Source organism: Mya arenaria, chromosome 15, assembly GCF_026914265.1.
Source record: "Mya arenaria isolate MELC-2E11 chromosome 15, ASM2691426v1".
Taxonomy (NCBI): domain Eukaryota; kingdom Metazoa; phylum Mollusca; class Bivalvia; order Myida; family Myidae; genus Mya; species Mya arenaria.
Window position 1 is genome coordinate 45,312,537 of NC_069136.1, and position 14,118 is coordinate 45,326,654.

The 14,118-nt window shown below is 36.5% G+C and overlaps 1 protein-coding gene across 1 annotated transcript in view; it reads right to left on the reverse strand.

The window, feature by feature from the left end:
* Positions 1–14,118, reverse strand: part of LOC128219077 (uncharacterized) — a 50,863-nt gene continuing 36,745 nt past the window's right edge. The window contains exons 2-4 of the mRNA XM_052926899.1: positions 7,749–7,945; positions 5,963–6,065; positions 1–2,122 (exon numbers count right to left, since the gene is read on the reverse strand). Coding sequence (XP_052782859.1) covers positions 1,946–2,122; positions 5,963–6,065; positions 7,749–7,945 — 477 coding nt within the window. The 3' untranslated portion in view covers positions 1–1,945. The remainder of the gene's footprint in view (positions 2,123–5,962; positions 6,066–7,748; positions 7,946–14,118) is intronic.

Here is a 14,118-nt window from a genome sequence, read left to right on the forward strand (position 1 = left end):
ATTATTATTATTATTATTATTAGTATTATTTTTATCGTTGTTAACCACTTCTATTTAACTGAGAGATAGATGCAAAGTCAAATATCCGAAGAATTTAACTTTAGTACAGTCAAATCAATAAATGCATTTTCCAAACAAAAAGTTTGAGCTAATTATTATGAGCGAGATTAATCATGCTACAGAGTTAAATAATGTCAGCAAATCTGTTACGACAACCTTTAAAACATTTCAAATTTCACCTTGCATACAATAAATGGTATAAGAACAGTATTTTTATTTTCAGTAACTTAAGTGTAAATCAATTCTCGATCAGTTGTTTGTTTAAATTTGTAAGAATTTGTCAAGAAACCTAACAGTCTTCGTTGAACCTTTTATATTTGTGTTGTATTACAATTGTGATTTGATATATGGTATTATGTTTTGCATATTATATATATATTAATCTGACAAGAGCCTAAACAAATAAACAATGTTTGAATCAATAGTTTTGCAATTAAAGTTTAGTTTTTAAACCTTTCGTTTTTGATATACTTTGTATTTTTGAGATTTTTACACCAAAAACAATCTGATTCTGATTTATTTCAGACTTCAAAAGTTCGTAAAAATAGTAAAGCAATTTAAGAGGTAGAATATGCATCTTGAAGAAATATGAACCGGCAAAAACTTAAATCCATTTTATTATACACAAACCATAGGAGCTTGGATAGAGTCAAATCAAGGTATTCTACAATGAAAATATGTTTATCGAAATGGAAGTACCTATACTAGTCTAGATAGGGGAACTCTGATATCTTTAAACATGTACTTGTTTTAATAGAATTGTGATAAAAAGCTGTCTGAATATTCATGTGTTTGTCTAATCTCATTTATTGTTTCGGTTTTCAAAACATTTGGTTGAGTCCTTTAATTGACGAAAATAATTAATTTTAATTATTTTAATAAAAGATGTCTACAAAGGTACTTTCAATACGGGTAAAACTATCAGTTAAACGTCTCCTCATCAAGACAACGCACTGTTTTTGATGTTCAATTATAAGTAAAGAGATTGACATTTGGTATCAGCTACCTTACTTGCCATAACACAGAGGTCGTCAATTCAAATAATGGCATCAAGACAAGGCTAATATAGTAAAGGGGACAAATAGTGCATGATTTGTCTGAAAAGCAGTGGCGTAGCTACATATAGGCCTTGTAGACCTGGGCCTACAACTTTTTTGAAAAATGACAAAATTTAAATAACCCCAAAATGCAATGAAACTAGCTATTCAAACACTTTGAACAAGACGAAAGTTTGTTTTATTTAAACCAAAGCAAGTTTGGTGTTTATTTAAACTACGTGCAGGGTGTATTGCTTGATTTTATTGAAATCATTGCAAATATAATTGAGTGTTATGTGCATATAAAAGTCCCCAGACCCGCATGTAATCATCAGAAAAGGTCTGTACACATTCGATGAGCGTGTGCTGTTAAGACAATATAGTAAACATATGAATGCATATTTATATAGAAGGGTAAACATGATCTTACGCTTACCATTTACTAGTATCATAATACACTTCAATAACAGTTGTTATTTCGCATGCTTTTACAGAACACAGTATGCTGGTCTATTTATTGTTATTTCGGTTGTAGTGTTGAAATGGAGTGAAAAAAAATAGAGATAACTTGTTGCATAAAGTTATAATTAAGGATTTTGTTCAAAATAATCCTCGTTTCCAATCGTAACATCTCGGTAATTTCCGGACGGGTTCGTAGTTCGCAATGTCTCGGCTTTTTACAGATCGTGCCTTATATTCTAGTTTATCATCGATATGTTTCTCTGCTCAATCGTCAATTATCGGCAATTTATGGATGGATGACAGCGCTACTCCGCTCAACACTTTGGCAACATTCCGACCCTCTTTTTTCGTAAATCACCAAGGTGCTCCGATTGGCCAACATATTTTTAGAAGAGTCCGCCAAACCGTCTGGCGCCTGCTTCCCGACACTTGTAGAAGCGGGAGGACGAATCTCGCGTGAACCAGCCTTGCTCTTCTTCAGTCAGCTCATAGTAACGCTTCTGTTCCGTCATCTTGTCGCGGAAGCTACCTGGGTCCTCGTTATTCGGGCAAACACAGTTGATCTGGAATTGTGGGAAAAAGTTGTAACGAACAATATATATGTTATAATGTTTACACGTACAAATGTATTAAACTGTTGACTGCACGTTGTACTCAACAAGAAGGCCATTTCGCTTTGTATACGGATTTCACATAACGTGTTTGATTAATTTATATATAAAAATCGATAGACTAATATCGATCATTCAAACGCGGATATATTAACAGATTCTTTTATCCATCCAAAATTCAAGAGATGAAACATTCCCATGTATCTTTTAATTTTTAGGGAACCATTGCAATGATAAGGATGCGATCCAGATCATTTGACGTGCCGAAACTCGTTTACTGTTAAGCATGGCTACGTTCATAACCATCTGCCTACCGCCATGATAGCCTCGTAAATTGTAAACCAATGAGGCAGACGCTTTGTGTACTATATTGCGTTTATTGCTTGTTTTGCTTTTGACCTATGACCATGTACATGTCATCACCCATGTGCAAGATAACCGATATGTTTGCTTTTAACCTATGACCATGTACATGTCATCACCCATGTGCAAGATAACCGATATGTTTGCTTTTAACCTATGACCATGTACATGTCATCACCCATGTGTAAGATAACCGATATGTTTGCTTTTAACCTATGACAATGTACATGTCATCACCCTTGTGTAAGATAACCGATATGTTTGCTTTTAACCTATGACCATGTACATGTCATCACCCATGTGCAAGATAACCGATATGTTTGCTTTTAACCTATGACCATGTACATGTCATCACCCATGTGCAAGATAACCGATAACCACAACACGGTTTCTTGCATAAAAGGCACTATTTGATGGTTTGTAATGTGCACATTTTATGGATATTTTTTGCTGCGAAATTAAATGTGGCAAACCATTTGGAGTGTTAAAACTAAGAAATTGACTGCTGGAACCCTTTAACAAATGTTGGCCCGTAAATATGCTCAAATATTGTTTTTGGAGTCCATGATTTTGAAAAGCGTTTATAACAGTAACGTCGTTCAGCAAAGGGCGTGATTGGTTGATCGACACTATCACGTGATGCTACAAATGTATTGAATACAATTTAAAACATCAGTCAGGTTATGTACTAGTCCGTGTTGGCGAGAGGTTATGGATTCAGATTTTACTGCAATTTCGGAATCAAAAGGGTAAAACAATCATATTATAACTTTTTTCAGATGACTTCCAGGAAAACTCGTTTTATGTACCAAAACACAAGCGAGTCTTTTTAAGGTGACGATGTATTATTACATAAAAAATGTTGTATTTTTATTCTGCTTCTCATCTCGTGGTTTGAATAACTATAAAGTAATCAACAATGACAAAAGTTAAGACCACAATTATATACTTAGCGTAGCTATGTAATTTATAAAGGGCAATTAAAGGGACTCGCTCTTTTTTTTGTAAAATGCACGTTTTCGTATAACAAAATAAAATGTGGGTTATCATAAAGAGTGTTTTAACAAAGATACTGACGACTGGAACTTTCAACAAATGTTGATATATGCTCAAATATTTTCTCTGAAGTCCACAATTATAAATAGCATTAGAAAAGGTTTTTAACAAAAGGCTGAAAGTTGTATTTGAATATGAGTTTTGATGTCAGTTTTCTATTATTTTCCTTGATTGTACCGGTGTGGGTTTGCACCCAACTAAAAGCTGATTTTTTACTTTAAATGTATTTTTCTGCAATTTCGGTCAAAGAGTAAAAGTTATAATGTAAGTGTTTTCAGATGCATTACCGGGGGAAAATGTTGCTATTAGCCGGTCCTTTTAACATCCCATTAAAATATAATCAGACACTATTGACGGTATTGTTATAGTTGTGTCGATCTGTACGAAAACCGCTTAATAATGACAAATGCGGACAACTAATGCTAGTTCTCCTGGACATGAATGCCATTAAGTCGCACAATGTTTACTGATGATCAGTTAAACCAGCAGTAACTGATTACATGAATATATTTCAACTTTTCGTTTCCAGTCCTGCATAATTTTCAGATACTATCAGTCAGCCGCCCTTAAATAAATTGTTTGCAGTCGGATATTGCGACACAAACTCTCATCATCATTCGGAACTCCTCGGTCATTTTTATCGAAAACAACCACGGATGTATTTGGACGGTTTACATACTCAAAAAGCGGTACGTTTAAGTCCGCTGCAAGTAGATCGCGTAGTAATTTTATTTAGCAGTTAAACTTTATGACTTAAATCTTGAGAATCTTAAATATATTTGCAATAATCACTTCACTGGCAATTAATTTAAACTTAGTTCAATAAATACAACTCTAAAACACTACATTTAATTAATGATATAATTAAAAAAAATACGAACTACTTCAACTGATGTACCGGCATACATCCGAGGTTGTTTTCGATAAATTTGGCCGAGGAGCTCCGAATGTATCATCACTTGTACTATGCATACGGAACTCCTCTGCCATTTTCATCAAAACAACCTCGGATGTATATGGGCGGTTTACTATGTCAGAAATCTATACAGTTTAACTGCGCTGCAAGTAGATCGCGTAGCAATTACAATTTAGCAGTTAAACTTTTTGACTTTTCTCATAGGAGTCTTAATTATTTATGCAATTATACACCTCACTGGCAATTAATTTAAACATAATAATATAAAATACATGTTAAAACACTACAATTTAACTAATAATTTTATTAAAAATTTTACGAACTACTTCTACTGATGTACCGGCATACAATCGAGTTTTTTTATGAAAAATGGCCAGGGAGTTCCAAATGTTGGACTACAATGTTCTTGAATATATAACCAACTGAATATACAATTAGGCAGAATATAACTTTCTTTAATTCATTATATATTAGCTGGATTGTGAAGACAGCCCGCATCAGCTGCAGTTCTTTTCTGGATACAAACCATCACAACATCAAACAAAGGGCGATTTGGCTACGGAAGCTTTGAAATCATGAATAATTTATTAGGCGGTGACCTTGGTTCCGCAAGTAGATCTCTTTGCAAATCGTACCCTGACATATGCACAGATACTCATACTACAGTATTCCCGTATAAAAGTGATTGAACTCGGTCCGCCTGATACCTACATGTACAGTGATTAAACCAACCACTAAGCCTCGCCTGCGGAAACAACTGACAGTATAAGGTTATTGAAGAATATTCAATTGTAAAATGCGATTTCATCGGAAGGAGAGTTATCTCCCCTGTCTCATACATATTCATATAAATGAGATTTTGTCAGTCAAATCCGACGGTATGTATAAAATTTAAATGAAGTGTAAGTGCTGGTACATTCAATTGTATAAAACTGGTGAAACCTTTGGTTTGGTTAAAGTTGACCAAAAATATCCATTGATTGGTCTGTATTTATCCGAAAAATAATATTAACCAATGAAATCACGTGACTGTGTACAAATGGCTGCTGCTTTTGTATCCCAGTTGTATCCCAGCGAAAAACACTGCACGCATGTGACCAACACAGCAACACAATAGTCGCAACCAACCACAGTTACTGGTGCCCTTTTTGAGAGGACAAGAGAAAGTATCTCTGGTGGGTGTCGGATGCTCAACCCTAGTTTTGATATGTGAGGTTAAACTAATTCAATTCAAAAATGCCAAACAGTAACTCAAATTCTAAAAAAGAAATGTAAAATCGAACAAACGCACATACTTAGGGACGAAAATGTTAACATTGTGCTGTCATCAGCGTGCACCAGCCATAAGGTTTTCATGACACAAACACTGACATTAATCATGAAATGTGCCGACCCCTGACATTTCTTGTACATCTTAATGAATCCAGCAGTAATTCGGTATCAATTCAAGTGTATACCTGGACGTAGATTCTGCCCGTGTCTCGGTCTGTGTGTTGCTCCTTCGCCGTCTCTCCCGGTGAACATTCACTGAACTGACTCGCTGCTTCACATGTCAGCATCCTGCATGTAAATTATAAAATAAACGCTTTAACACACTACATATGTATAATACTTGCTAAAGATTGAACCTTATAATGACAAATAAATACATTTTAATAAATAGTTGCATTTTTCCTTTGAACCCATTTTTTATAAACTTAAAGGTGATTCCTATTCCTAGGTGATTGTATTTTCGAGGGAAATCTTAGATGACAATATCTAAATACTATACACACATACGCACGTTTCTTTTAAAATGTTCGTTAAGTCCGCGTCTAAAATGTATAAAGTCATCCATTGTTTTTACAAGTTAATGCATCTGCTACTGGCTTACCAATATATTGAATATTTGTTTTGTAAAATGACTTAGTTTAATCTTTGAAATAATATATCTCTACGATTACCATTTTTCAACAATCACTTTTCTAGACTTTGTAAAATGTTTAATTTACGAAAACTTGATATCAATCTTGATTTTTACGATCTGTGCTTCAGACTTTGCGACGAACATATATAGGGATACTTTAGAATCATACTCGATCAAATATTGGAAAAAACAATATGTACATATTCGATCTTAATAAAATATATACACAATAAACTCATTGTCATAAACACCGACGACGTATGTAAAGTTTTAATCCCGATTTGAAACGAATGTTTGTGTATGATTTTGCTTTAAACGAAACGGATATCGACAATAACGGTTCTGTATGTGATACCTAATTCATTGGAGTTTATAATTTGATTACGTGTGCTAAACATTTGAGCCTTACCCGGGAACACGTTCGTGATACATTGTAACGGCTTTAGCCTTACCCGGGAACACGTTCGTAAAACATCGTAAACGTGGGAGTCTTACCCGGGAACACGTTCGTGAATCATCGTAAACGTGGGAGCCTTACCCGCGCACACGTTCGTGAAACATCGTAAACGTCTGAGCCTTATCCGGGAACACGTTCGTGAAACATCGTAAACATGGGAGCCTTACCCGGGTACACGTTCGTGAAACATCGTGAACGTGGGAGCCTTACCCGGGACCACGTTCGTGAAACATCGTGAACATGGGAGCCTTACCCGGGACCACGTTCGTGAAACATCGTGAACGTGGAAGCCTTACCCGGGTACACGTTCGTGAAACATCGTAAACATGGGAGCCTTACCCGGGTACACGTTCGTGAAGCATCGTGAACGTGGGAGCCTTACCCGGGAACACGTTCGTGAAACATCGTTACGTCTGAGCCTTACCCGGGAACACGTTTGTGAAACATCGTAAACGTGGGAGCCTTACCCTGCTACATTTTCGTGAAGCATCGTAACGTCTGAGCCTTACCCGGGCACACGTTCGTGAAACATCGTAAACGTGGGAGCCCTACCCGGGAACACGCTCGTGAAACATCGTAAACGTGGGAGCCTTACCTGGGACCACGTTCGTGAAACATCGTAAACGTGGGAGCCCTACCCGGGAACACGCTCGTGAAACATCGTAAACGTGGGAGTCTTACCCGAGAACACGTTCGTGAAACATCTTAAACGTGGAAGCCTTACCCTGGAACACGTTCGTGAAACATCGTAAACGTCAGAGCCTTACCTCTTACAAAAGCAGATGTCTCTATTACTTTGAGGCAGAAAAACGGCCATGTAACTCAATATGCCTTTGTCTTACAGTACAATTAGCGAAAAATTATAATAAAAAATAACTACGATTGTTTTCGTGTCTCCCGGAAGAGGAGTTGCTCAAGGTCCCTCCCTTGCTCGCCCCTGACACAGGGCATTCCAGGACAGTCGCAGTTCTGGAGAAATCTGGACTCCAACTGTCCTGATCCGTCCTCCATGATTCGGGTAAAGTTGAAAATATCCGCGCACACTTCCCGGTGCTTACAGTCTGTGATTCCTGGACGCTGAAACGAGAGAAAGTTACTGTACGGATAATTGATATAATTAAATGAATTATCAGGTCAAGTCTATGATGACCCGGGTATAGGTGAATGTGTCCGCATACACCTCCGATGGGTTATAAGGCCTTATTTCGCTGCTACGCCCCTGGCACGAGAGGTTAACTAAGGTATGGAGTCACCAGGGCTCTTAATTGGATATAAGAACGATGTAGGTAATCGGATTACTCGTTATTAATAACTGACCAATAGAGTGAATGAAGTCAATAATGTATGACCATAAGATCGACTTTAGTCACATATTGAATACCACCCAGGCAGTCATAAGATAGTGACCCCATGCATGCGATGACTATTTCACTCTCCTTACGATAAATGAAAGATGGTATAAATAAAGGAAGCTGCAGCTTACATAAATATGAACTTTGAGTTTTATATCGCAACATGCCGCTAAAACCTGGGAGACCTATAATGAACACAGATCATATATAAAGATAGTTGTGATTGAAATATGTTCTTATAATGGCCTTAGTATGTAAAAAATGATCCGTTAAAATTTATGATTCCACACATTTTAGTTTCAGCGAAATATCACGAAAAATTGCCTTAAGTGAATAGCAAACGGCTTAAGTTTCTCGGCAAAACCTCTTAATGTACCATTTCCTGTCAACTCACTGCCATAAAGATTTGGAATAAGCTGTTGCTTTCAGGAAATCGTTGCGAACTCGTTGGTTGGATGATAATGAAATCGTAACTAAGTGACAATGTAATCCCGCTGTGATATATAATGCAACGCCCTTGAGAACTATCTCACAGGAAATGTTCTTATATGACAATATATTATATTTTAATGTTAGATACAGACTTCCCGTGATCATTATTGCAACACACTTCTCCTGGAGTGGTATACAATATTGGTCTTAGTTGAATCTAAGATTGGTGTAGCGAATCGGATTGTGTGATATTAACAACCAACCAATATAGTGAATGAAGTAAAAGATGTATGACAATAAGATTGAAATAAGTTGCATATTGATTACGACCCCTCTGGCCGTGGTAAAGCTTTATATAAAACAAATATATCTGTGAGGGACTCAAGTATATATATCAGTGATGGATGAAATACAGCTTCTCCATAAGAATGTCAGCATTCTTTGTAACAGGCACATCATATTAAAAAAACATGGTATGAAAACGGCTACAATCAGTCACACAAACTTATTTGTTGTATACATCGGTGAATACGGTCACACAAACATGTTTGTTGTATACATCGCTGAATACAGTCAAACAAACATATTGTATACACATAGATGTTGAATACATCGCTACGGTCACACAAACATGTTGTATACATCGCTACGGTCACACAAACATGTTGTATACATCGCTACGGTCACACAAACATGTTGTATACATCGCTACGGTCACACAAACATGTTGTATACATCGCTGAATACGGTCAAACAAACATGTTGCATACATCGATGAATACGGTCACACAAACATGTTGTATACATCGCTACGGTCACACAAACATTTTGTATACATCGCTGAATACGGTCAAACAAACATGTTGCATACATCGATGAATACGGTCACACAAACATGTTGTATACATCGCTACGGTCACACAAACATGTTGTATACATCGCTGAATACGGTCACACAAACATGTTGCATACATCGCTGAATACGGTCACACAAACATGTTGCATACATCGCTGAATACGGTCAAACAAACATGTTGTATACATCGCTGAATACAGTCACACAAACATGTTGCATACATCGCTTAATACAGTCACACAAACATGTTGTATACATCGCTTAATACAGTCACACAAACATGTTGCATACATCGCTTAATAAGGCCAAACACACTTGTTGTATACATCGCTTAATACAGTCACACAAACATGTTGCATACATCGCTGAATACGGTCAAACAAACATGTTGTATACATCGTTTAATACAGTCACACAAACATGTTGCATACATCGCTTAATACGGCCAAACACACTTGTTGTATACATCGCTGAATACAGTCACACAAACATGTTGCATACATCGCTGAATACGGTCAAACAAACATGTTGTATACATCGCTGAATACAGTCACACAAACGTGTTGCATACATCGCTGAATACGGCCAAACACACGTGTTGTATACATCGCTGAATACAGTCACACAAACATGTTGCATACATCGCTGAATACGGTCAAACAAACATGTTGTATACATCGCTGAATACAGTCACACAAACGTGTTGCATACATCGCTGAATACGGCCAAACACACGTGTTGTATACATCGCTGAATACAGTCACACAAACATGTTGCATACATCGCTGAATACGGCCAAACAAACATGTTGCATACATCGCTGAATACAGTCACACAAACGTGTTGCATACATCGCTGAATACGGTCAAACAAACATGTTGTATACATCGCTGAATACAGTCACACAAACATGTTGCATACATCGCTGAATACGGTCAAACAAACATGTTGTATACATCGCTGAATACAGTCACACAAACGTGTTGCATACATCGCTGAATACGGCCAAACACACGTGTTGCATACATCGCTGAATACGGCCAAACACACGTGTTGTATACATCGCTGAATACAGTCACACAAACATGTTGCATACATCGCTGAATACAGTCACACAAACATGGTATAAAAGGGCTTAATACAGTCACACAAACATGGTATAAAAGGGCTTAATACAGTCACACAAACATGGTATAAAAGGGCTTAATACAGTCACACAAACATGGTATAAAAGGGCTAAATACAGTCACACAAACATGGTATAAAAGGGCTTAATACAGTCACACAAACATGGTATAAAAGGGCTTAATACAGTCACACAAACAATTTATATATCGGACTTTATATAGGGGAACGTATATATTGCTATAAAATTCATAACAGTAAATTCCTGGACGCGATTTATAACCGTTACTTAAACATCATTAAGTTCAAAACGCAACTCCAAGTGATGTGTTTTTATTTAAAAAAAAACAATGTTTCGCTACGAATGGAAATTTTTTATCAGCAGCTGGAGATAGTCTCTTCATTTGGATTATAAGAAAACGTTTGTTGAACTCTTTTTTACCTTAAGAACATTTTTTGGAAAGCAAAACAGACGACTTTAGAAGGAATCATTAGATGCTACTGGGCAGAAGGGGAATTCCAGTTGACGTATGTTCCGAAGCAGATGGCTTTATCACGTTTTCCCGAAACATTTTGATTGCTATCATTAGACACCAATTATCTGGTAAACAGACCCCTGGAATCATACCTTTAGCGGGGGTTGTTTAATATCTCAAGGACACAAAGGAATTTCGAAAACATTTTGTCGACTAGGTAAACTGCGTCAAGTTATGGCGATATATATAACTAAACTAAAGAATACATATTGAATGACTCGGTATCCTTTCTAGATGTGTATATACTGGCTGGACGATATATGCAGAAAAAAAATTAGAAAAAAAGTTAACTGCTTCCATAACATGTAGATGATTGTTGGTTTACATTCCATATACAGTAACCTATACATATGTCCGTCATTCTTTGAAAGTGTTGTCAAATGAAATATATTTGACTCGACCGTCTTTATATAACATAATACGCAACATTGCATATTCAATTACTTAAAGCTAGTCAGCTGCTCGTGACAATGTTCTGTAATGACATACATTGTAATCTTAGAAACCTGCAGACGACAAGTTCTTAAAGAAATGCTATGTTAGTTATTCGATATTACGGCAGACACCTTCTAACTCAACGAAATCAATGTGCAAAGTGGTCAATGATTGCCTTTTACAGCCTCTGAAACGCAATTTCAGACACAGTACGACATTTTATGAATATGGATTAGAGTATGTTTCCCTCATTGAGCTCCGTGCCGGAAGTAGAGTTTGTTTCCCTCATGAACTCCATGCCGAAAGTAAGTATGTTTCCCTCATTGAGCTCCATGGCGGAAGTAGAGTATGTTTCCCTTATCGGCTCCATGTCGGAAGTAGAGTATGTGTCCCTCATTGAGTTCCATGCCCGAAGAAGAGTATGTTTCCCTCATTGAGCTCCATTCCGGAAGAAGAGTATGTTTCCCTCATTGAGCTCCATTCCGGAAGAAGAGTATGTTTCCCTCATTGAGCTCCATTCCGGAAGTAGAGTACGTTTCCCTCATTGAGCTCTATTCCGGAAGCAGAGTATGTTTCCCTTATTAAGCTCCATGCCGGAAGTAGAGTATGTTTCCCCCATTGAGCTCCATGCCGGAAGTAGAGTATATTCCCTTATTGAGCTCCATGCCGGAAGTAAAGTTTGTTTCACCACATATAACTGATGGTTCTAGTTCAAAATGTGCTCTCTACCTCAAATTCGTCTGACCGGACGAAGATAAATAGTTTCAAAATAAAACTAGGTCGCACCAAATTCCTGTTTCGTTCAATGGACTTACCTCATCCTTTTTTAGAAAAGGTTTTGTTTTTTTTAAGCGACCGCTGCTTATTTCCGCCAAAAAATGTCTATGAAGCTGTCTTGCGAAAGGCAACATTAAATCATGTTATTTTATGTCTCTGATAACTTCCGAGAGATTGACACATTCATTGGGTATTTGCTGTATGCATGTAGGTGTTTAATGTACTACTTATCGTTTACATTTTGAATTTATGGAATATATCACAAGCTAGCGTAGCGAGCGCCTTTATATATTTCATAAAAAAATATGAACGAAAATAAATTTCGGACACATTAACAAAAGGTTTGAAGGCTGATTTATTTGTAAAGCTAGTTTGATGAGTGTGCAGTCTGTGTTTTTTATTCGTGTATGTAGTGTTTATACGTTTGTTTATCTAGTTAATGGTCGTTTGAACCGCTTTTGCCTTTTACATTGGGCTTGGAACTGTAACATAGATGTGAATCCATTTTAGGTCAAGCTGATCATACAGTTGATCTGTCGAAGGACAGACAAATGGATGGCAGTCATTATATAAACTCTATCACTTAAAGGGTCTCTAACTAACAGATGGTTTAAAATTAAGCAAACGCAGTCTTTTATCAAAACATACCTAGAATTGTCAATACGAGCTAGTAGGAGGCCGATAATACATCATTTTACATGGTAAGAATAATGAACGAAACAATCATGTTGCTGTCTCATCTGTGTTTCCCCGTTTTAAATAGCGCATAATAGCTACCCAGTTTAAATCATATTAGTACTTACTTTTTTTTAACTTACTGGAATTTACGTGGTAGACAACCCTAGTTAAATTCGAATTGGAAAAATGCGCAACAACTGCGAAAGATGCATCTGCCGTAATTAGATTTATGTAGCTGATGGCGAAGCAATTTCGTTACTTTCATTAATGTTCTTACGAAATACGATTCGGTAAAACAGTCATAAATAAATGCCATCAGAGAGAAAAATATAGTATAATACCCTGCTTATCAAATATTGGTACATCGGAACATATTCATGTGGATTATTGATATATGTTACCACATCGCTTGTATGCATCGTTTAATATGAATACTTCTTCACATATTCTTATATGATACAACAGCGAGTAAGACTCAATGCGTTGTACACAAGACATGTAAGTTTTTGACAAATTTCTTTTTTTCTTGAAAATTTATAATCTTGTCTAGAGCCCCTTTAAAGCAAACACTCCAATCAATCAATGGTCAAGAATGTACAATTTGTCTCTACAAAGAAAATATAAGAATATGTGAAGAAGTATTCATATTAAACGATGCATACAAGCGATGTGGTAACATATATCAATAATCCACATGAATATGTTCCGATGTACCAATATTTGATAAGCAGGGTATTATACTATATTTTTCTCTCTGATGGCATTTATTTATGACTGTTTTACCGAATCGTATTTCGTAAGAACATTAATGAAAGTAACGAAATTGCTTCGCCATCAGCTACATAACGTTTCCAATGATGTATATATGTATCTTCATTGCATCTTAAATACTATTTACATGAAAGCATAATTGACGATTATCTAAAGGCTACCAGTTTATGCCATTAGGTGGAAGGAAAATGACTTTAGGCGCCCATATGAATTCCATATTACTTTCCCGTATATTTCTTGATGGCTATCATTAGACGGCTATTAACTGCTGAAAATAACTATTCTCGA